Source organism: Canis aureus, chromosome 2 (assembly GCF_053574225.1).
Source record: "Canis aureus isolate CA01 chromosome 2, VMU_Caureus_v.1.0, whole genome shotgun sequence".
In the NCBI taxonomy this organism is placed as follows: domain Eukaryota; kingdom Metazoa; phylum Chordata; class Mammalia; order Carnivora; family Canidae; genus Canis; species Canis aureus.
This window is the reverse complement of record NC_135612.1, coordinates 62896247-62920824: the sequence shown is the minus strand read 5'-3', so window position 1 is coordinate 62920824 and position 24578 is coordinate 62896247. Positions and strand designations below refer to the sequence as shown.

The 24578-nt window shown below is 41.1% G+C and overlaps 1 protein-coding gene across 2 annotated transcripts in view; it reads right to left on the bottom strand.

Annotated features, from left to right (window-relative positions):
• Positions 1-24578, bottom strand: part of POLN (DNA polymerase nu) — a 156408-nt gene that overhangs the window by 49073 nt on the left and 82757 nt on the right. For both annotated transcript variants that reach the window (XM_077876322.1, XM_077876323.1), the window contains exons 17-19: positions 11984-12041; positions 10736-10813; positions 9717-9831 (exon numbers count right to left, since the gene is read on the bottom strand). In XM_077876322.1, the coding sequence (XP_077732448.1) occupies positions 9717-9831; positions 10736-10813; positions 11984-12041 (251 nt within the window). The remainder of the gene's footprint in view (positions 1-9716; positions 9832-10735; positions 10814-11983; positions 12042-24578) is intronic.

Here is a 24578-nt window from a genome sequence, read left to right as displayed (position 1 = left end):
TGTCCTTAGCTTTGGTATCTGCCCCTGGAGATACTCATGGGAAAGAGTTGATAAATGATGGTATCTGTAGCTGGGGCTCTTTAGAATTCTGTGACACCAGTTCACATGTAATTAAGCTTAGCTGGTCTCTTCCTCCCCTCTATAAGACAGAATCCTCCTCTGCTGGCTCTCCATTGGTGATGAGAGAAGCCATGAGTTTCTTCTTTTCTGTGAAGGGCTCATCACTGTCTGGAGTTCTGTTTACTTAGTTGTATCCTCAGTTATCTGGTAAATTTAGAAAAACTAATTTTGTAATTTTTTTTCTAATTTTGTAATTTATTTGATTTTTTTGTTAGGGTTAGAGTAACAGTCTCTTGTGATTCTTTTTTTAACATCTTAACTAGAAATTCATCCTTTAATGTTCTCATAAATTATAATTTAAAAAACAGACCCACTAAGACAGCCATGTATTAGGACATCTAATCCAGTACAAGATGGGGTGTACATCAGAAGAAAGGCGAAGAAGAGGTCATGCTAACTTTCCAGGGTAGTGGCCTATAAACTTGTCTCCTCCATCATATGGCAGTGTGATCCAGGAACCTAAACCACAAGGCTACAAGGAGGTTCTTCAGCACTGTTAGTGGTAACCCACTGAGTTGTTCTTGGCCTTCTAGGCATAGAACATCTCAGGTGGTCACAGAAAGTCAGCCTGGAGTGCCCAGAACACACATATAATTCTCTGCAACACTAGTCTGCTTACTCAGAGATTACTGATGCCTAAACTCATTAATAAAGCAGGTAGAATGTGGGATTTGATTTCATATTTAATGGAGACATACCTGAATTGTAGAAAAACAAATGGTTGCACCTTTGCTGTGTGGCAAGGACAAGTGAGGCTATGTTCCTTTTCCATGGACAAGGGCTGGTTGTTGTTCATACAGCATGTCCATCACAGGTCAGCTGGGCTTCTGTCCCATGCGATCCACATCATGTGATTCAGGAGTATAGCCCAGCCTGTATCTGGAACAGTGATGGTTGTCATGCTAGAGGAAGAAGAGAGTCTGGAGAACCACATGTGACCCAGTGGTGACAAACACTTCCATTCACATGCCACTGGCTGAAGCAAGTCACATAGCCAAGCCTGAGTCAATGGGTGAGGAAGTGTACTCTTCCAAATATTTTTGAATAATCATACATCATATCACAGTCCACCCTTCTGGTCACACATATTTGCTTTTCTCCCCCTTGCCAACAGTGGCAATTCAGAGTCCCATCTGGGCAGGGCATTAGGATTTTGTGATCATCTTTATACCAGGTCTCTGTGTGGCTCCTCTTGGTCCACAGGCCAATTGGAGTAAAAAGTCAAGGCTCTTTCCTGGCACACTGGTGAGGTACAGCTGTTGGGCAGGACAGGATGACCACACAAACACACCCTTCTGGAAAGGGGGAAGAATGTGAGACACATGACAGTCAGTGGTCCACAGCATTCTCGTTGGGTAGATGCTGAGGGAGCCCTCCTCTGGCAGTGAGAGAGGGTCCTTGATTAGGCCCTGAATCTGTTCCTCAGGAGTATATTCCTAGTCTATTGCTCTCCATGGCCTTTTATTCATTATTTCCTGGGATTTCCTTTTCCATTATATTTCTTGGCTACATGTAAGAGGGCACTATAAAATGTTCCTTTCCTGGGGCATCTATTCCAGACTGCTTCTTCCTGTAAAAGATGTGGAGTCCAAGGGGTTAAGTCTCAAACAATCATCACCTCTTTTAGTCCAGACTGGTGATCCATTGGGAAGTAAACTCTCAGAAACATAATCAGTTCCATTTGACTTCATTCAGCTCCATGTGCCAACAGACCTATCCATAATTCTCTTGGAGGTGTATCCTTTCTCTAGACTTTACTGCAGGTCCCCTGAGTTTCTCAGGAGTTTGTAGAAAAGTCACCTCTAGTCTTTTTTTCTGGAGCTATGTGGTCTAACTAAAAATTTATGGGTGCCATCTTGAATCTTTCAGAGACATTAACAGTGGACATTAAGACCACACCTTTAATTTGTTAAAGGTGGTGTTTCAATTGGCCTTTGTTGCTCAAAACTTTTTCAGATTAATCTTTACTGGTTGGAGTTGAAAATCATTTCTATATTCAAATGCATAAGACTCCAATTTTCTGGAATTTCTATTCTCTTTCATGCCTACTTGTACACTGGCCAATTCTTTCCTGAGTTGGTTTTTTACAGTACTTTGTCACATACAGATAAGACCAACCAGAGCATTTTCTAGTGTTCTGCTGATCCACTCTGCCTAAAGCCACAGCTCTTTAGGGTATTATTTGCCTCACAAATTATCACAAAAGACAATTTCACCAAATGTTATACCATTTACCAAATGCCATCCTCCAGCCTTCAACAGATGTCTCCTCATTACTACCACCCCTCCGTGAAGCCAGTGCTACATGTTTTAGGATTCGTTATACAACCTCTCACTTCTGGCACCAAGTCCTAGAGATACTATGATAGGCCAAGTGATGCTGCCATAATAAATTGCTCCAAAATCTTACTGCCTACACCAAGAATAGTTAATCTTTCATCTTCACTACATTTTGCTACAACTATAATGCAGGACAATGGAGAGGCCTATCAATGTTGCAATTGCCTATCAATTGCAATGTGCAATTTCTTAAAACTTTGGCTTAGAAGTGACACATGTTACTTTTGCTTATATTTTGTTGGCCAGAGCAAGTCATAGGCCCAAGTCTGACATCTGCTGGGTAGAGAAGCACCATTGTCCCCTAGAGAGGGGAAGCAGCCCACAACTCTACCACGCTTGCCTTATGAGAGAATATCTCAGAAAAGCACCCCCAGAAAGTATTAAACAGGAGAAAAATTAATATATTCTGCAGTGAAAAATTATTAGGTTTCACTCTGAAAATGTTGAATTGAATGCACAGCCAATAAGGAAAGGTTTTTACCTGCATTTTGTAAGACTGTTAGGAAACCATCTAACTGGGCAAATAGGTAACAATTACATTATAGAGAGATGCCTGGTAGCCTGTCTTGGACTCACAGTGCAGAATGGGTGTCTTCCATGTGCACTTGAAAATGCTTAAGCTGGCAGCAGCGGCTCTAAGATCTGTCCTACCTCTGATGTGACTCCATGGGCTGGTCCCAGTTCCCAGGGTCTCAAGCTTTCATTGATCAAATCACAGCTTTACAGAGGATTTCTAAGACTCATTCCAAGTCTCCATTTTTTATATGTAATCTATGTATCCTTAAAGGCTTTTGAAGGAAATTGTTGGTCTTTGAAAACATTACTAAGGATTCCAGAATATAATATCAACTTGCCCATTTGCTTTTTGGGTTTCAAACACTAAGATATTTGCATGAAACAAACATTTTTAAGAGTATACTTGATCTTGTGGCTTTTTTACCATGTGCTATTTTAGTCCTCTGTTTGGAACATAAAAATCATTTCCACAGCAACTAATTATAGTCTAAGTCACAAGTGTGGGGAATTAGAGGCAACCATCATGCAAATATTAAAAGCTTCTTATCTTTGAAGTTCTCTCAAAAACTAATACAAGCTAATAAGATGCAGAGGAGACATACACAGTGTCCAATGTAGGCATGAATTTCTCAAGTTAGCTTTATGGGTTATCAGCTTACCATGAATCTGAAGAGAACTACTCTGATACTTCATACCTTTTTCAAAAATCAGTTGAGCATATTTGCGTGGGTCTATTTCTGGCTTCTCTTCTCTGTTCCATTCCTGTCTGCCAACACCCCCTCTCTTGATTACTACATATTGTATCTTAGTATCAGGTAGTGATTCCTCCCACTTTCTTCTTTGTCAAGATTTGTTTTAGCCATTCCAGGGCCTGTGCCTTTTCACACAAATTGAAATTAAGCTTATTGATGTCTCCAAAAACACTTTTTTGGGTTTTTATAGGACTTGGATTAAGTCTGTGGATAAATCTAAGGAGACTGGACACATTTACTATGTTGGGTCTTCCATTCCATACCCATAGTGTGTCTGCACTAGGGCCTCTTGGACCACTTTCACTGGCACTGTGTAATCTTACACATGCCGATCCTGTACATACTTTGTTAACTGAGTACTTAAGTCATTTCATTATCTTTGGATACTCTGCATATGGCTCCATTATCTTTGGAGTGATTTTATTTTTTGAAAGATGTATTGATGTATTTATATATTCATGAGAGACATAGGGAGAGAGGCAGAGACACAGGGAGAAGCAGGCTCCCTGCAGGAGCCGGATGTGGGACTCAATCCTGGAACTCCAGGATCACGCTCTGAGTCGAAGGCAGACACTCAACTGCTGAGCCACTCAGGAGTCCCTTTGGAGTGATTTTAAATGGTCTTGTGTTTTTAATTTTGATTTTCTGCATGTTGTCCATTTATAGAAATGAAATTGGATTTTGTATGTTGATATTGTGTCTTGTGACCTTGCTGAACTTACTAGTTCTAGAAGTTTAAGAATATTCTTTTCTAGTATGTTGTTTGGGACTTCTATATAGACAATCATGTTATCTGCAAACAGAGACAGTTTTACTTCTTCCTCTCCAATCTGCATCCCATTTACGTCTTTTTCTTGCCTTATTTAGTGGCGAGGGCTTCAACATTCAGTACTAACAAGCTGTTCCTGATCTAGAGGGAAAGCCATCAGCACATCACCATAAATGTGCTATTAGCTGCAGGGTTGTTTTTGAAGATGCTCTTTATCAAGTTGAGGGAATCCCTCTTTCTTTCTAATTTCCTGAGAAGTTTTATCATGAATAGATGTTGGATTTTGTCAAATGCTTTGTTTGGGTCAACAGATATAGTCACATTATTTTTATTATTTAGCTTAGTCACATGTGGATTACATTAATTGATTTTCAAATATTTAACCAGTCTTGCATGCCTGGAATAAATCCCACTTGGATGTGGTGAATAATTATTTTTAGACATTGTTGGTTGGATTCAGCTTGCTGATTTTTTTTTTTTTTTTTTGCTTGCTGATATTTTGTTGAGGATTTTGGCACCTAAGTTTGTGATTGATATTGGTCTATAGTGGGTCTATATTTTGTTCGTTTGCTTATTTAGTTTTTACTCTCTTTGGTTTAAGCATCAGGTAATACTGGCTTCACAGAATGAACTGGGAAGTGTTCCCTTCTTTTCTATTTTCTGGAAGAAAATATACAACTGGGTGTGAATTCTTTAAATGTCTGGTAAAATACTCCAGGGAAACTATCTGGGTCTGGGGATTGATGTTTCAGAAAGTTAGAAATTACAAATTCAATTTCTTTAATGATTACAGGACTATTCAGATTGCTTAGTTCATCTTAGCTGTGGTTTGATAGTTTATGGTTTTCAAGAAACTGGTCCATTTCTCCTAAATTGTTGGATTTTTGAGCACAAAGTTATGTTTATTATTATTAAAGTCCTTTTGATGCCTGTGGGATCTGTATTAATATCCTCTATTCCATTCCTGATATTGATGATTGGTATCTTATTTTTATTTTTGTCAGTTTATCAATTTTATTGTTTTTTAAAGAATCAGCTTTTGTTTCATTCATCTCTTTTGTTTCCCTAGTTTCAATTTTATTTATTTCTGCTCTTATCTTTATTATTTCCTTCCTTGTCCTTGCTTTCCATACCTGTGGAAGGAGGGCAGGGGTGTAACAATCTATGACCTGCTTAAGAAACTCTATGTTATATCTTCACCAGAAGGAGAGTGAAACATGAGAAAGGACATCTGGGAAGAAGCTGGGTGAGAGCATTCATGTTCCAGGCACAGAGGAGGGAAAAGAGGCAAGAATAAAGCACGAATGGCAAGCACACAAATTGGTGCTGAGAATCATCAGTCATCAGAAAATGTAAGTCAGAACCCCAGGGAGACACTAGCTCACACCCACCAGGATGGCTGGAACCAAACGGACAGATAATAAAAAGGACTTGGGAGAATGTGGATAAATTGGAAAGCCATGCCATGTTTGTAAAATGGCATTGCTATTTTATTCCTCAAAAAATTAAATATAGTTGCTACTGAATTGTACATTTAAAAATGGTTAAGATGGCAAATTTTATGTTATTGTATCTTACCACATGAAAAAGAAGTTAAATACAGAATTATTCTATGTCTCAGAAATTCTGTTAGGTATCCATTAGAAATGAAAACACATATCCACACAAAACCTTGTATGCGAATATTCACAGCAGGATTATTCTTCATAGCCAGGTGGAAACTACCCAAATGCCCATCAACTGTGAATGGGTAAATAAATGGAAGATTATTTGCTTATTTAAACCAAAATATATAAAATACATGATCCCATACAGTGGAATATTATTCAGCCATAAAAAGGAATGAAGTATTGATATTTGCTACCGCAAGAATGAATCTTAAAAATATTATGTTCAGTGAAAAAGCTGGTGAAAGAGGCCACATATTGTTTGATTCCATTAATGTGAAAAATCTAGAACAGAAGAATATAGAAAGGCAGAAAGTAGACTAGTGATTTCCATGGGGTGGGTGTGTGACAGGATGGGATGGAGTTTCTCTCTGGAGACATGGAAACGTTTTTGAATTAGGCGGTGGTGATGGTTGCAAAATCTAGTGAATGTACTAAAAACTGCTGAATTGTACACTTAAAGGGGTGAATTTTATGGTACATAAGTGATATGTCAATTGAAAAAAGAGCCAATGGAGAGAACTAAGGAGAAGGGCATCTCCCTGGAGCAGCGGGCTGGGAGAGAGCACGGGACATGGAGGCCCCCAGGGTCAGTTGCAGACCCGTCAAAGCCTCTGAGAAGAGGACTGTGGGTGGGCAGTGCCTGAGCAGGCTCGTGCTGGCTATGGACCTGAGAGCCAATGGCACCCTGAAGAAAGGTAGCCAGTGTCTTAGATGGCAGGAGTTTCCAGCTTCAGATCAGAAGAAGAAAAGCCTAAGGAGGTAAAGTGAAAGTTAATTCAAAAAAGCAATAATGATCCAGCAGCGAGAAAGAACAAGAAGTATAGACTTCTTTTGTACCTAAATGGTAACTAAGGGCTCCATTGGGGTTGAAAATATGATTTCCCTGAAGGCAACCCTAGACAGTTGTTGTTTTCAGTAGAGGAAAAGGTGAAGTCAACAAGGAGAATTTAACGATGCTAGAATAAAAATGGAAAATAAAAGAAATTCACATGAGGACTGTCATGTAAAGTTGTACTGGTTGTGCACTGCACAACGCTAGGAGGTGCCATTCACACCGATGTGTTAATGTATGGCACTGCCTAGAGTTGTGCAATATAGTCCTGATCTCAGCAATGGAGGATGCCTCCTCCTCTTTTGAGACACGAACCTTTGAAAACTGGGAGGAGGACGTACAATGACATTGAGGCAGAGAGGGAGTTCAGGGGCTCATGTTTGAGGCCCTCTTCTTTGTCATTCAAGTTAAAGGTGAAGTTCTCATTCAAGATTAAGAGAGAAGAGTAGACATTTGTGGAAAGTCTAAAAACATTCAGGGTAGCTGATGAGTAGAGGTTGTCAGGGTTCCTCTCAGGTCAGATAACCCAAATTTATGGTAGACTCACTCATGCACCATTTTATGGCTTCCTGCAGCACCTTGGGGTGGGCAATAGGCAAGCAGAGAGTGGGATCACCCAGAGTTAGAAACATGCAACCAGGAAGGGGAGAAGTGACAGGAGCAGTAAGGCCTACTCCGGGCAGCTGATGGAGATCGTTGGGGAGGCGGGGGTCTGTTATACCTCCATTTACCTCGTGGTCATCCAGCAGGCCATGACTGCTCACCAAGGCATGCAGGAGGTGTGGAAGGGGAGTTTGGGCTGCATCCCAGGTGGAACTCACAGGAAGGCTACACACACAGGGGAGGGTGAGGCTGGCTGGAGGCGGGAGGGGGCCTTGAGATTGCAGTTGGGAGGGAGCGGCTGGCAGGAAAGGAACCTAGGCCATGGCTCTGCAAGGTCTCAGCATGAGATGGGTCCTTCCCAGCAGGGTGGCCAGTGTTGGGAGGAGGGCTGGGTCCCTAGGTCAGCACCTAGGACAAGGAGGGGGCACGAGGAGGCCCCCAGCCCAAGGCTGGACAGCAAGCTCCTGGGAGCTGGCGATGGCCCTGCCCTGTGCTCTACATGCTGCCCCGCTGGCCAAATGCTCTGCTTGTCTGCGGATTTTGTTATTTCCCCTGTGGATGCCATCATAACCCTCATTCCCACAACCACCCTTCAAAATCCAGCTCAGTGTACATCAATTTCCTTCCTCCTTTGTCACCTTGACAAGAATACTTCTTCCTGATTTTTTTTTTTTTTTTGATTCAAGTAAATCTTGTGGTCAGGGTCTGATTTCTGGAGAGGAGATGCTTTCTGGCCAACAGAACTGTTTGGCTCCCATGCCATTCCCTCATTTCTTCGACAGATGCGCGCTGAGACTCCATCTCTCATGGGGCACCACAGGGGACAGACCCAGTTGGCTCTGCCCTCCACAAGCTGACATTCCAGCAGGGCAGGCAGGATAGAGACAATGGAGAGATACGTGCTGGTGATGGGGAGGGCAAGTCCTCGAGGGAAGCTGAGGCGTCACACAATGAGTAAATCACAGGGACACTCCAGGAAGGAAAGGCCTGAGTGAGGTGTGTACCCAGAGCACCTGGTGGCCCTGTGGGGCCAATGTGGAGAGGGGCCTGCAGCACCAGGGCCAGATGAGGGGACATGGCCCTGCCCTCGCAGGGCTCCTTCCTCAGAGGGAAGTGTAGCAGCTGGAGAACACAGAGGGCCAGCCTTCATAGAGCGGTGCCTCCAGGCTGACTCCGGAGGGTGAGTGGATGTCAAAATAAGTTGGGATGGGTGAGGAGGCCCAAAGGAGGTGCAGCCTGGGGAAAGGCAGGAGCTGGGAGGGAAGATGGTATTTATAGTTGTGAAGGAGGGGACACAGCAGGTGCAGTGGCCTTCCTGGCAGGTCACCCACCAGGTGCCTCTTCTTCCTCTTGGCAGAATCCTGATTTAGTTCCAGGCAGTGGTGCACCTGGCCCTGGTGGATGTTGTGACTGTGTCTATTTGTTCCAGAGAGTGGCCGTTGCCAGCCTTTCTTGTAGCTGCACAACCTTGCCCTGGAAAGGCAGTGTAAGAGCTGTCAGCAGCAGGGCCCTGGGCGGGACTCCTGCCCTCTGACTAGTCAGGGCAGTGTGAAGGGAGAGTCCACTCCTCCCCTCTCTAGCCTACTTTGCGCAAGAGGCAGCAGGTGACCCGTAGCCAGGATAAAGAAAAGCTGACAGCCTAAGAACACTAATGCACAGGGACAGGTGTTTGAGAACACTGCCACACTGGCTAACAAAACCTGAGGCTGTCTGCCTTCCGAGTCCTCTCTGAGTGCAGTCACGTCAGGGACTGTCCCTTGCAGCCTCAAGTGCTTCTGGCCCGACAGGGTGGGGTGTGGAGAGGAAGTGCCTGTGCCCAGCACTGCTGCACACACTCGCATGGAGGCAGCATGGACTCCCATCTTGGATTCTTCCAATATCTCCATTACATTCTCTAGCAATGGGTTTCGTTTTGGGTGGTGAAGAGCCATAGTTTCTTTCACAATTAGGGAAATCTTGGCATTCTAATTACTCACTCCTCTTTTCAAAAGGTTAACTATTAGAGAAAAACATAGGTTCCTTCTTATGAAAACAGCCTTAGAATAACTTCAGGCTTTTAAAATCATGTCAGCATTCTTGCAGATCTGATAATATCATGAGCTCATGTATCTTACCACTGTGAAGTCAATGTAGAAAATACATCATCTCTTCCAGATTCTCGGAATAACTTCAAAAGTTCCGGATCCCCAGACAAATGTGCAAGAATGCGCAATTCAATCTGTGAAAAGTCTGTAAGATGGAGTCCACATTAATTGTGAATCTACCAACAGTGTTCCTGGTCATTGCCATCCACGCTGCAGTCCACCCTCAACCTCCCACCCCCACTGCAGCATCAAAAGCAACATCCCCCACCCATCTGCCAGGGTCCTTTAGCCTCAGGGCCACTGGCCATCCCTGTGTCTGTAAGTCTCAGAGACTCGTCCTGCCTTCTATGAGACCAGCAATGCCTCTGGGGTGGGCTACCTGCACTCATCTGTTCATTCTGTACATCACAAGTTTAGAGAAGCCTACTGTGTACTGTGTGCCAGGCTGTGTGCTTGGGATTTGACAGTGAACAAAACAGACCAGCCTCTCTTCATGGAGCCCATGTTCTAGGAGCAGAAAACAATGTGCATGAGTTATCTGGTATGTCAGGAGATGAGAAGTGAAGTGGAAAAGACAGATCAAGAAAGGAGGTTCAGGAGGGAGTAGGTGGTCAGCATACACCCACGTGTACACCATACACAGAGAAGGTGAGGGAGAGAATGAGATAATATCTAGCAAAGAGGTTTCACGCAGGCGTGGGGTGGGACTGGCCCCGCTGGAGGCCAGCATGTCTGCAGGGAAAGAGCAGGGCAAAGCACCAAGCATGAGTGTGATGAGGACAGAGAGGAGATAGGAGGGTAGAGTAGGTGGGACCATGTGGGGGCATCTGAGATCTAGAGAAGGCGAGGGACCCTCCAAGCAAATCTGCTTTTATGTACTGTGCACAAGAAATCTTTCCTTTGTGTAAATATTTGCCTTAGGATGTTAGAGAATGAATTCTGTAAGTACCTTTGAATTCTTCAACTTCCAAGTATTTGAACCATATGAGACATGTGAAGTGAGCCCCAGTGACACAGAGATGTGTGTCTCTGGCATAGTGTGCCCATACCTGCTGCCAGGAAGGTGTGGCTCTCGGGTGCAACAAACATGCTCCTTGGGGAAATGGTGAGCATCGTGCCTTCTGTACCTGAATTGTTATTTCAAAAATACTTGGTGAATATGGTCATGCACTGATTCACAGCCATTCCTCACACAGTTTATTTTAATATTATTCCAAAGTCAAGAGTCTAGATTTCTGACTTTTCTGAATATTTTTAATACAGTTTATTTATTTTTATTTTTTTAAAGATTTTATTTATTTATTCATGAGAGAGAAAGAGAGACAGACAGACAGATAGACACATGCAGGGAGCCTGACATGGGATTTGATCCTGGGTCTCCAGGATCAGGCCCTGGGCCGAAGGTGGCACTAAACCGCCGAGCTACCCAGGCTGCCCATTTTTAATACAATTTAAAAGCAACACGGTACTGCTGAGAGTAAAGTAGATTTTCTGTTGTTAAAATTTTACATTCTGTCTAGAATTCCTGGTGAGGAAAATCTCAAATACTGACCCTTGAACATACACCGGTAAGAATGTTCTGGAAGCTCCCTGAGCCTCACTGCCTAGAAGACAGGCTTTGGGGAAGCGCAGTTTCTATGATGCACAGGGTATGTTTAGAAGGGCAGTAGAAGACAAGGTGCTTGTTGTGGTCACCTCCATGTGGGGTCCTGCCTAAGGGTGACTATGTATTTATTTGAAAGGACCCCTGGTCATGCTTCACTGTCTTGTGGTGACCCAGCAGAAGCAGTGGTTCCCAAAGCAGAGGGGCCGGAGCACTTCACCAGGGGTGCAGGAGTTACAGGGATGGGCCATAGAACTTACTTTGCTCAGATATGACCTTTTTGTTTTTTAGAAGTGTAACTGTCCACATACAGTGGAATAGCTCAGAAGAAAGAACAGTGTTAATATGCTTTTATAAACATTTCCAGTAGCTTTCAGACTTTAATAGAAGCCAATTCTATTGTATGTTTGTTTTTTTTCTCTATTGGGAAGTTGGTGGGGGAGAGATGGTGGGAGGGGAGCTACTTTCCTCATATAATTATCATCTATTTTAACTTTTGAAATGCTAAAAGGGAGGTGCCATATCAGTTTAGCTGTGTTTTATTATTCAACGTGTATTTAAATCCTGGTCATGCAAATACAGAGAACTTCAGGAAGGCAAAGAAGTTAGTTATACAGAAAAGCAATTATAAACACTTGTAAGTTTGAAGAAAATGTTACCCAAGACTTCAGCAAAATAGAGAAAAATGGATTACCTTTAAAATTTTGCGGTTTAGTAATCTTAATTGGGTGCTTAGAGATACCTTGGATATTCTGTTAATAATAAGAGGAGAATAGCTTTAGCTGGAGTATCTACTCGTAAATTAATCTGTATCATTTAATATTATTATTTTTAAAAATTATTTTTTAAAGTAAACTCTACACCCAACCTGGGTCTTGAACTCATGGCCCCGAGATCAAGAACTGCATGCTCTATCAACTGAGCCAGCCAGATACCCCCAGATCTTTACCATTTAAGGGCATTTAAAATGTGTCACGTTAATTAAACCTTAACAAAACAGCTAATGCCAATATATTATATACAAGCATGTTACTACACAATATAAGTATCTAATACTGAAACATAATTTTGGCAAGTACACCACTAAGTACAGTCAGCAAATATGAGAACAATTCTTCTTGACTCCAGCCTGTGTGGCCCTTGTAATTATATACAGTAATGTTGCTAGCAGCAGCCCAATACAAACTTATTAACTTAAAAATTTCTGTATAACATGCTAAATGTAGATTTCTGTAAAATTTGTATATTGTAGCTACCCCTTAAACATATTTTAAGATGAAAATTCTGGTCTCTCCACCCTGACCATCGCCTCCCCTGGTGCGCTTGGCACGTGCAGCCACCCTCTGGCTGGTGGCCAGTGTGTCCACTTCCCCTGGAAAGCCTATGACAGCTCACTAAGCACCTTTACACCCTTACAACTTGGACTGAACAGCCGTTGGCTTCCCTCCTGTTACTGCCATTCAAATTAGGAGAACTTCCGCAGCAACATCCTTTGTACTTGGCAGTACCTTCCACAAAGACATCCTGCTTTACCTGGTAATGGGAGTCTTTGGGCACTCGTTGGTCTCAACCCCCTGACTGGATCCAGTGAGGCTGCTGGATGTCCAGACCCTGTGATTTGGGCCCAGCAACCCCATGTAAGGCAGACACTGTCACCTCATGTTTTAAGGTGAGGACATCGAGATCCGAGGTATGAAGCTTGTGGCCCTTACATTTTCTCTACAATATAATCATGTGATAGCTTAAAACAATACCAAATATTCATGTGATAAGCTCAGTAACAGGACAGAGAGGACAGAACACGAGAGCCAGTGAACTTAGAGACAGCAGAAATTATCCTGTGTAGAGGAGAGAAGAAAAATTTGGGGGCAACATAAACAGAGGCTCAGGGACCTGTGGGATAATATCAGAAGCACAATATGATTGTTATTTCAGTCCCTGAGAGAAAAAAGAGACTAGTGTAGAAAAGAATACTTAAAGAAATAATGGCTAAAAATTTCCCAGATTTAGTGAAAGACATTTTTCAGCTTAAATGAGATGAATTAAAAGAAAATCAGGCCCAGAAACATCACAAACTGCTGAAAACCAAAGACTGAGAACAATCTTGAAAGTAGCGTGAGTGAAATGACACAGGACATGTACAGGAGCAGCCACGTGGCTGGCCATGGACTTGTAGTCAGGAGCCATGTGCTCAGACCACAGTGGTGCTGAACGAGGGCTCTGTCAACTCAGAGCCTGCTCGTCAGAAGATCGTGTCCTCCAGGAATGATAGCAAACTGAAAAAGGGTAAGGTTAGGTGCAGGGTGGGTAGGATTTGGATTAGGGGTAGGGCTAGCAGTTGTTTTAGAGGTAGGAGTCGAGGTAATGGTAGGAGTAAGGAACTCTGTAGAAGTAAGTGTAATGGTAGGGGTAGGGGTCAGATTAGCTTTATGGTAGGTGTCAGTGTATAAGTATGTTTAGGGGTATGGTCAGGGTAGTAGTAGGTGTTGGGGGAGGGTTCATTGTGGTATAGAGGTAGGGTTAGGAGTAGGTTTAAGGTTATGTGTAGCTGTAGGTGTAGGTGTAGGGGCAGGGGCAGAGTTAAGCTTAGGGCTAGTTGTACAGGTAGTGGCAAAGGTAGGAGTAGATTTAGCTTTAGGGGTCCGTGTACAAGTATAGTGCGCCTAGGCATAGTGTGAGTGTTGGAGTAGGGGTCTGTGTAGGGATAGGACTAGAGGAGCAGATAGTTAAAAGTATGTTCTCTGACACAATGAAGGTAAACTAAGAATCAGTAACAGAAAGATATCAAGAAAATTCACAAATTTTAGGACATTAGCCAACATAATTCTCAATTAGCCAAGAGTCAAAGTAGATGTCTTAAGGGAACTTAGAAAATATGTTGAACAGAATGCAAAAGGAAATACACAGTATCAAAATCTATGGCATAAAGCTAAAGCAGTACTTATAGGGAAATTTATAGCATTAAATGTTTATATTGGAGAAAAAGAAAGGTCTCAAATAAAAAATTTAAGCTTCTATACTGAGGAAATAGAAAAAAAAAGAGCAAATTAACTCCAATGCAAGTAATAGAAAAATAATGAAGATCTGAAATTAATGAAATTTAAAACAGAAAAGCAATACAGCTGACCCTTAGACAATATGGGTTTGAACTACACAAGTCTACTTATACAGGGATTGTTTTGAAAAATACTTAACTGTACTGCAGATGTATTTTCTTTCCTTATGATTTTCTTAATAACATTTCCTTTTCTCTAGCTTTTGACTGTAAACTAGAATTATTTTAAAAATACAGCATATAATACATTGACATGCAAAATACCTGTTAATCAATTGTTTATGTTATTAGTAAGGCTTCTAGTCCACAGTAGGCTACCAGTAGTTAAGTTTTTAAGGAGTCAAAGTCATATGTGAGTTTTCTACTGTGCAAATCAGTGCTCCAATCCTTTTTTTTTTAAAGATTATTTATTTATTTATTCATAGAGACAGAGAGAGAGAGAGAGAGAAGCAGAGACACAGGCAGAGGGAGAAGCAGGCACCATGCAGAGAGCCCGACATGGGACTCTATCCAGGGTCTCCAGGATCATGCCCTAGGCTGCAGACGGTGCTAAACCGCTGCGCCACCGGGGCTGCCCCAGTGCTCCAATCCTTACGTTGTTCAAGGGTCAACTATATAGATAAATCAGTGAAGCCCAAGCCTTGTAAAAGACCAATAAAATTGATAAACCGCTAGCTAAACTGTTTTTAAAAAAGCCAAAAATAATCAATTTTAGGAATGAAAGGCAGATATTATCACAGATCACATGAAGGACACTAAAGAAATTCTATGAGCAAAATGTGTCCATAAATTCAACAAGATGAAGGAGGCCAGTTCCTTAAGAGATACAAACTACCAAAATTCACTCAAGAAAAACCAAAATCCAGATAACCCACACCTATTACAAAAACTGACTCTAGTTAAAAACTTTTCTGCAAATAAAATTATAGATCCAGATAGTTTCAATGGTGAATTCTACCACATAATTAAGGAATAAATAATATTGATTCTACATGATCTCTACTAGAAAATAAAACAGAAGGGAATACTTTTTAACTTATTTTATGAGGCAATATCCTAATAGCAAAACCAGACAAAGACTTTTCAAGAAAAAACTATAGACCAGTATCTCTCATGGATATAGGCAGAAATAATCCTAAACAAAATGTGAGCAAATCAATCCAGCAACAAGACAATCCGTCATGACCAAGATTTTTGGGGGTTAATACCACAAATCCCAGCCTTGGCTGATTCAACATTTAAAAATCTATTAATGTCATTCCCTATAGAAATGCATTGAAGAAAAAAATAAAAAAAATCATATGATCTTAATAGATGCAGAAAAAGCATTTGACAAAATTAAATATCCATCCATGATAAAAAGTACTCTTAGAAATTAGGAATAGAAAGGAATTCTCTAACATGACAAAGAGAATCTGTGACAAAACCTAAAATGAACACTGCCCTTGATGGTGAAAGACTCAATGTTTTCCTTTGGAGAGCAGGAGTAGGACAAGGATGTTTCCTCCTAGCACTCTATTCAACACAATAAAGGAAGTCTGAGCCAGAATGATAAGGCAAGAAAAAGAAATAAAAAGCACACAGTACAAAAAAAGAAATAAAATGGCCATTATTCATGGAAGACATGATTATCTATGTAGAATAACCCATGGAAACAAAAAAGCTTTCTGGGACTAATAAATGAGCTGACCAAGGTACTAGAATATAAAGTCAACCTACAAAAATCAATTGTGTATCTATATATTCCCAGTGAACAACTGGGCATTGAAATTAAACAATGCCATTTATAACAGCAGCCTCAAAATACCAAAGTATAAATCTGTGTGCAGAAAATTACAAAATTCTGATAAAAGGATTCAAAGCCCTAAATAAATAGAAAGATACACTATGTTCTTGGATTAGAATACTCAAATGCTGATGACCTCCGAATTGATTAATGAATTCAGCACAATCCCAATCGAAATCCCAGCAGGATATTTCATAGCTATCAACAAGCTAATTCTATAATTATGGATCATAGGTCTAAAGGTAAAACGTAAAACTCTAAAGCTTTTAGAAGAAAACTTGAGGGGCACCTAGATGCCTCAGTCAGTTAAAATGTCTGCCTTCGGCTCAGGTCATGGTCTCAGGGTTCTAGGATAGAGCCCCACTCTGGGCTCCCTGTCTCCCTGCTGTACTCTCTCTGCCAAATAAATAAAATATTTAAAATAATTAAGAAAAAATCCTTGTAATCTTGGATTACACAGAGAGTTCTTAGATATGCACCAAAAGCATGATCTATAAAAGAAAACACTTGAAGAATTTGGCTCCATGAAACTTTTAAAAACCTTGGTTTGAGAAGGATGCCGTTAAGGGAATGAAAAGCAAGCCTTATACTAGAATAATTTTTTTTCGTATCACACTGAATTCAAAATATATAAAGAACTCTTAACAAAACTCAGCAATGAGGGACGCCTGGGTGGCTCAGCAGTTGAGCGTCTGCCTTTGGATTGGGGCGTGATCCCGGAGTCCTGGGATCGAGTCCCACGTCGGGCTTCCTGCATGGAGCCTCCTTCTTTCTCTGCCTAGGTCTACCTCTCTTTCTCTCTGTGTCTCTCATGAATAAATAAATAAATAAATAAAATCTTAAAAAAACAACAACTCCGCAATGAGAGGTACTTCCAGAATGGCAGAGTGAGGAGCCTGCCAACTCATTCTACGAGATAAGTATTACCCTGATACTGGAGCCAGATATCATATACTACACTCTTCATAAATAAAGATACAAAGCCCTCAACCAAATATTAGCAAACTGATCTAAGAACATCCAAAAAGGATTATATATCATGACCAAGTAGGATTTATCTTAGGAATGTAAGATTTGTTTAAAATCCAAAAATAATTAATGTAATACATCAGATTAGTAGAATAAAGGACAAAAAAACACATCATCATTATGATAAAACATTAAGAGCATTTGCTAAAATCCAACACTCATTTATATGAACATATATCAACTAGGAAAAAAAAGAATTTTCTCAACCTAACAAAGAGCATTCATAAAATTTACTCACTTTGAGTAATTTCACTGTCATAGCTGTATAAAATAGGATGTGTTCTTTACCCAATGGAATGCCAAATCAGAACCAGGTCAGACTGTAATTAATGCACCCAGCTAAGTGCTCCTGGTTGTCAGGGCCACCCAGAAAAAACATGTACAATTCCTAATATCGTTTCTCTCAGGTCTCATAAAACATCAGCTTTAATGAAAGTCACTTTACCTAGAGAGAAAGAAACAAGTTTCCTATTTGTCCTGAGAAGTCAATAATGTTAAGTTTAAACAGATATGAAAGAAGCCTTTATTTTTAAAAAATTTTTTATATATTTGTTCATGAGACAGAGAGGCAGAGACATACACAGTGGGAGAAGCAGGCTCCCCATGGGGAGTCCAATGTGGGACTCGATCCCAGGGCACCGAGATCATGACCTGAGCCAAAGGCAGATGCTCAACCACTGAGCCACCCAGGCATCCCTGAAAGAAGCCTTTTAATAATTAAATGTCAATTTTTTTGTTTTACAATATAAAAAATAACAGGATAATAAACTTCACTAAATACCTAACTTATGAATGGCATGCTTTATTAAATATGTTCGTCCACAGAACGCAATCCTGAGAAGGATGTTGGCCCATGCCAACAAGGATAATGGATAATGCCTTTCCCATTGCTCTGTTGCACTGTGTACCAGCCAGGTCTGTGTCTGCTCATAAACATGGGTTCACATTCACAAATGTATATAGGAAATGCTTCAGAGCTTCTGTACTGGCCTCTGTGATGAAAACAGCAATTGGACAGTCCTGTCCCTAAAGCCTCATGCACAAATGAATGCTCACACATTTGTCTGTCAGGGTGAGCCATGAATGTATATGCATGTGAGTTATCAAAGACCAAGGGTGAAATAAAGTGACTATGGGGGTGTGTGACAGCTAACAAGAGCCTGAAACATCTGGGAAGGAGTCAGATCCCATTTGGTAACCATCTGAATGTGGTGAAGCCTAGTGGAAGCACTCAACACACCAGGGATGTAGGTGGAAGCATGGTTGTGACATGCCCATGGTGGCATCCAAGTCAGACATGACTAGCAAATGGATGCTGTCAAAGACCAAAACTAGATTTTAATACAAGGAGGAGTGTGCCTTTCTGAAGAAGAAAAAAATGGCAAACCACTTGCAGATACCATGTTGTCAGGTGGGGCTAGACTCCCCATCAATCTCTTCATGAGAGGGGCTGGCACCCACAATGACAAGAAATAATAAATCTGAGTGTCTGTGGTGTGAAAGCAATATCATCAGCATACTTGGCTTGTTAGGATCAATCATTATTATCTGACATCAGCTAGTTCCCTCATATTGACCACTCAGTGAAATAAGATTTTTTGAAGTATAATTAACCTACAATATATTGGTTTCATGTGTGCAACATAGTGATTCAACAATTCCTTTTATTACCCAGTGTAGTCCCCATGTATTAGATGTTATTATGATATTAATGACTATATTCCCTGTGCTATACTTTTCATCTACATCACTTTTTTATAACTGGAAGTTTGTACTCTCAATCCCTTTGATTGATTTCGTGCATCCTGCCACTCACCTTCCCTCTGGCAGCCACCAGTTTGTTCCCTCTCTTTAAGAGTCTGCTTTTTCTTTTTTGGCAGGTTTGTTTCTTTGTTTTGTTTTTTAGATTCCACCTATAAGTGAAATCACATGGTATTTGCCTTTGTCTGACTTACTTAATTTAGCTTAATATCCTCAAGGTCCACCCACGTTGTTGCAAATGGTAAGATCTCATTCTTTTTTATGGATGAGTAATACTCCACTATATATATATATATATATATATATATATATATATATACCATATCTTCTCTATCCATTCATCAGGTGATGGATACCAGGGTTGCTTCCATATCATGGTATTATAAATCATGCTAAAATCAACAAAGAGGTGCATGTGTCTTTCCAAATTAGCGTTTTTCTTTGGGTAAATATCCAGCAGTAAAATTATCGGATCATATGGTATTCCTAATTTTTTGAGGAACCTCCATGCTATATTCCACAGCATCAATTTACATTCCCACCAATAGTGCACGAGGGTTCCTCTTTTTCAGTATCCTCTTCAACACCTGATTCTTGGCTTTTTGATTTTAGCTATTTTAACAGGTGTGAGGTGGTATCTCATTGTAGTTTTGATTTGCATTTCCTTGATGATGAGGGATGCTGAGCATCTTTTTACGTATCTGTTGGTCATCTGTGTGTCTTTGGAAAAATTTCTATTCAGGTCTCCATTTTTAATTGGATTTTTTTTTTTTTTTGGTGTTGAATTGTGTAAGTTCCTTATATTTTAGATATTATCCCTTTATTGGATATATTACTTCCACTTCCCATTCACTAGATTTTTTTTATTTTGTTGAGGGTTTCTTTGTTGTGCAAAAGCTTTTTATTTTGGCTGGGTCTCAATAGTTTATTTTTGCCTCTGCTTCCCTTGTCGGAGGAGACATATCTAGAAAAATGTTGCAACAGTGGATGTCAAAGAGATTACTGCCTAAGTTTTCTTTTAGGATTTTTATATTTTCAGGTCTCATGTTTAAGTCTTTAATCCATTTTTACGTATTTATTTTGTGATCCAGTTTCATTCTTTTGCATGTATTTGTCCAGTTTTCCCAGCACCATTTATTGAAGATACTCTCTTCCCCATTGGATATTCTTGCCTCCTTTGTCATAGATTAACCAACCATATAAGCATGGGTTTATTTTTGGGCTCTCTATCCTATTACACTGATCCATGTGTCTATTTCTGTGCCAGTGCCATACTGTCCTGATCACTATAGCTTTGTAATATATCTTGAGATCTGGAATTGAGATACCTCCAGCTTTGTTCCTCTTTCCAAGATTGCTTTGGCTGTTTGGGGTCTTTAGTGGTTCCATACAATTTTGGTATTATTTGTTCTAGTTCTGTGGAAAATGTTGATATTTTGATAGCAATTGCACTGAATCTATAGAATGCTTTGTGTAGTATGGGCATTTTAACAATATTAATTCATCAATCCATGAACATAGTATATCTTTCCATTTATTTGTATCTTCTCTAACTTCTTTCATCAATGTTATATTGTTTTCAGAGGATAGGTCTTTCATTTCCCTGATTGTTTATTCCTAGGTGTTTCTTTTTTTGGGGGTGGGGAGTGCAATTGCAAATGAGATTGTTTTTTTAAATTTCTCTTTCTGCTACTTGGTTTTTTAGTATATAGAAATGCAATAGATTTCTATATTTAAATTTGTATCCTGCAACTTCACTGAATTTAGTTATCAGTTCAAATAGGTTTTTGTTGGAGTCTTTAGGGTTTTCTATATAAAGTATCATGTCATTTGCAATAATGAACGTTTTACTTATTCCTTACCAATTTGGATCCCTTTCATTTCTTTTTATTTTTTAAAAAATTTTTATTTATTTATTTGAGAGAAAGAGAGAGAGGGAGAGAGAACACAAGTGGAGGGGAGGGGCAGAAGGTGAGGGAGAAGCAGGATCTCTGCTGAGCAGGGAGCCCTATGCAGGGCTTGATCCCAGGACCCTGAGACCATGACCTGAGCTAAAGGCAGATGCCTAACTGACTGAGCCACACAGGTGCCCCTTTTATTTCTTTTCTTGTCTGATTGTTGCAGCTAGGACTTCCAGTACTATGTTGAATAAAAATGCAGTGAAAATTTCAATCTCCTTGGTCTCCCTAATATGTAGTAGTCTGGACCAGGCCCATCAGCCTTTTGAGAACTCTAGAGCAGAATACAGAGTGAGCACATAGCAACATGACCATACAACAGAAGGACTACTTTAAGTTTCCCAATCTATGGAAAGTAAAAGTAAAGTGGGACTCCATTCTCCTGTAGGTTATAAATTTTTCTGCTTTAATGTACACATCACAAGGAGTATGAGAACCACTTCTAAGTCCCTTGTATAAATAAACACAGCCAGATTCTCTGGGACACTGAGACCCACTACAGGAAATGCCCTGTGCTTTGTTCTTGATTCTCTTTTCTCAGCTTCCATAGACTGCTTTGGGCCCCATGATGGCTGCAGAGAAAAAGTACTAGTAATAAAAACTGGGCACACTCGTAGCATTTGTTTTCATGATGAACTTCGGTGTGCTTAAAAAAAATAAGACAACTGATCTAGAAAAATTCAACGTTAACAGCTTTTATTTCACAGTCAGTAAAAGGCTAGGTGCAGAGGTGACATTTTAAGTCTCTAATTTGGCATTTGTTAAAATGTCAGTAGTTGTAAGTGAAAATGCCAAGTGAGCAACAGTTTTAACTACACGGGAAGGCAGTGCACCCAGGAGGTCCATTGTCCTATGGCCCTCCTACTTCTACTGTGGGCCTAGAGATGGTCACCATCAGTCCTCTACAGTGTGGCCAAAGTATCTAAACTGCAGATACAATACCAAGGAGGCAGCAGAAATAGAGCAACAATGATAGCAGACCTGTCTCTAGTGTATGTAGAACCTCTGGAATGAGGCCAAACGGCAGTGATAATCACAATGAGGGTTGCAGCTAGTTTTCCTTTGTCCTGATCTCCACGTGGCAGCAGCAGCAGCAGCTTCCAAGCAGCACATGAAGTGCCTCTGATGGGCTGTCAGGAGCAAACGAACAAACTGCGCTCCAGCAGGACACAGCCTCCTGAGGACAAGGTGATGCTTGTGTTGTCTCCTCTGTCCTCAGCACCTATGACCCTTCCTAGCACCCAGTGGCAATCAACAAATATTAGTTGAAGGAATAAAATGAAAAAGAAATAATCTTCACAATAACCTGGCAAAGGCGGCATTACTTTTACTATTTCATGGAGGAAAATTGAGGTTTCCAGCTAGAGTCATACTGTTAGCAATTGAGCTGGGATTTGAAGGTCTGCCCCAAAACAGTGCTCAGCAGCCTCTGGTGTTCTGTCAAACAGTGTCAGATGTTTCCTGAAATTATTTTTCTTAAGAATATGAGGGAAAACACAACAAATAAAAACCAGGGCAGCAAAAACATAGAAAGGGCAATTAGCAAAGAACAGGGTAAGGGCCACATAGCCATACCCAAGAGAGTACTTAGCACTGGGCTAGCACTCCTGCAATTTACCTGATCTGTAGCCCCAAGACCAGCATGGGCCCCAGCCCTGTGTGGAGCTGGGGGCTGGGTGAGGGGCTCAGATGGCCTTGGCGTGCACTGAGATGCACCTCCCCTACAACCACATGGCCCAGGTGGCCCATTCCTTCACCTTAGAGTGTTTGTTTGGTCATCACATCTTCTGTCAGTGCCTCTCTGCCTCCCCTCATGAGCCTCATCTTCCCCTGTGCTTCTGATCCTTGCCCCTGCAACCCCATATTTACACAGCATTTTATCATCTTTCATATCAGGACTTAGTATGTCTACTGTCTGCTCATGCCCGCCAGCCCCCAGACTCCACAAGGATAGAAGTTGTGATGCTTTTAGCATAAGCATCATGAATAGCCTGGCACTTAGATGCTCAATAAACATCTTTTGAATGAATAAATGAATAAATGAGTGGGCAGCAGGAAGAAATGGGCTGGAGAGGGAGTCAGGGGTCAGAACACTAGGAGCCCTGGACATGAGGTAAGGAGTGGAAAATGTGACCAGCCTGTGAGGCTCTCTGCTGCTGGGCAGAAGAGTGGAAGAGCAGGGAAGGATAGCTGAAGTGGGTGGGATGAGAAGTATAGTGAAGGGCAATGCTCAGGAGGCACACTCAACAGGACCTGATGATGGGCTAGAAAAGCAGGGCTCCCACCTGAGTGACCAGGGGAATGGAGGCAGATTTGGCATAAAAGGATGAAATCACTGTGGATTTTTTTTAAAGATTTATTTATTTACTTTAGAGAGAGAGAGAGAGAGAGAGAGAGAGAGCAGAGGGGGTGGGCAGAGGGAGAAGGTGAGAGAAACTCAAGCAGACTCCCTGCTGAGCACAGAGCCTGATGAGAGACTTAATCTCACCACCTAAGATCATAACCTGAGCTGAAACCAAGAGTTGAACACTCAACCAACTGAGCCAACCTGGCACCCTCCCACCCACCCCCCCCTTTTTTGAGAGGCCTGAAGGAAAGCTGAATGGAGAGAGAAATTTGAGTGTTATGAGCACATAAGTGGGAGCAGAGGCTGCAGCTGCTGGGGAAGGAGAACCGTGTACAATGGGCTCAGAGGAGGGAGGAAAAGCACCCAGGCCACAGGGAGAAAGGAAGGGGAATAAGCCCTCAGGGTGCCCGACCCAAGAGAGAGGAGAGGGAGTTAGACATGGGAGGACCACATGGAGCCAGAGGAAGGGCAAAGTAAATCAAGCAGCATGGACAGAGTGGAGATGCCTAGCAGAGCAAACAGGGTGCCAGAGATCAGGGCTGAGGGCCTATCCCAGGGCAGCGTGACTCCAGAGAGCAGGTGCCTCTCTCTGCCCACTGTCTGACCCTCATGGCCCATTTAGCTGTGGGTCATGATTCCTTAGGAGGTCTCCAAGTGCTTTAAAGGACAAAACTGAATAGGATAAAAAATACTGGTGTTTATTGCACACAGTGGTGCCCACTCTTAGTAAACTAATCACAGATGTTCCAAAAAAAAGGAGGTGAATGGAAAGTACCAGAATACTCCCTTCCCACTGTGAAGTGATCCACGGAGAATGAGGGACTGTTCCTTTTATTCTAAATAGAAATTAGAAAATATTTAATCCCTAAAATAACAAAGTATAAAGATAAAAAATCTCATTTGGGTTTCAAATAGTGGTGCAGAGTTAGCAATAATTACACAACTTATGAAAATCTTGATAATAAATAGTTTGATAGTTAAATGATATCATGTGGGAGATATTCAGCAGGTAAGCAGAAAAATCACATGCCAACAATGTAACTGAGTAGAATTATTTCAAATTAGCTACTTTAATATTTATATAGGTAATGATGAAATAGGGCTTAATTGTATCTGGAAAATAAGACTCTTCACTGGGCAGTGCCACCTGAACCCAAAGGCAAAGTTCCTAAGAATCTTTACCAAGTAACTATCTAAGAATGGATGGCACACTAGAACAGAACAGACTATTTCCTGTTAGAAGAAAAAGATAAGTAATAAATAGCCCTTACTTGTTTTTTTAGTGTATTCAGAAGAATATTGGTTAAAATAAACTTATCTCATTCAGTGGGTTTAAAATTTGTAATTCTTATT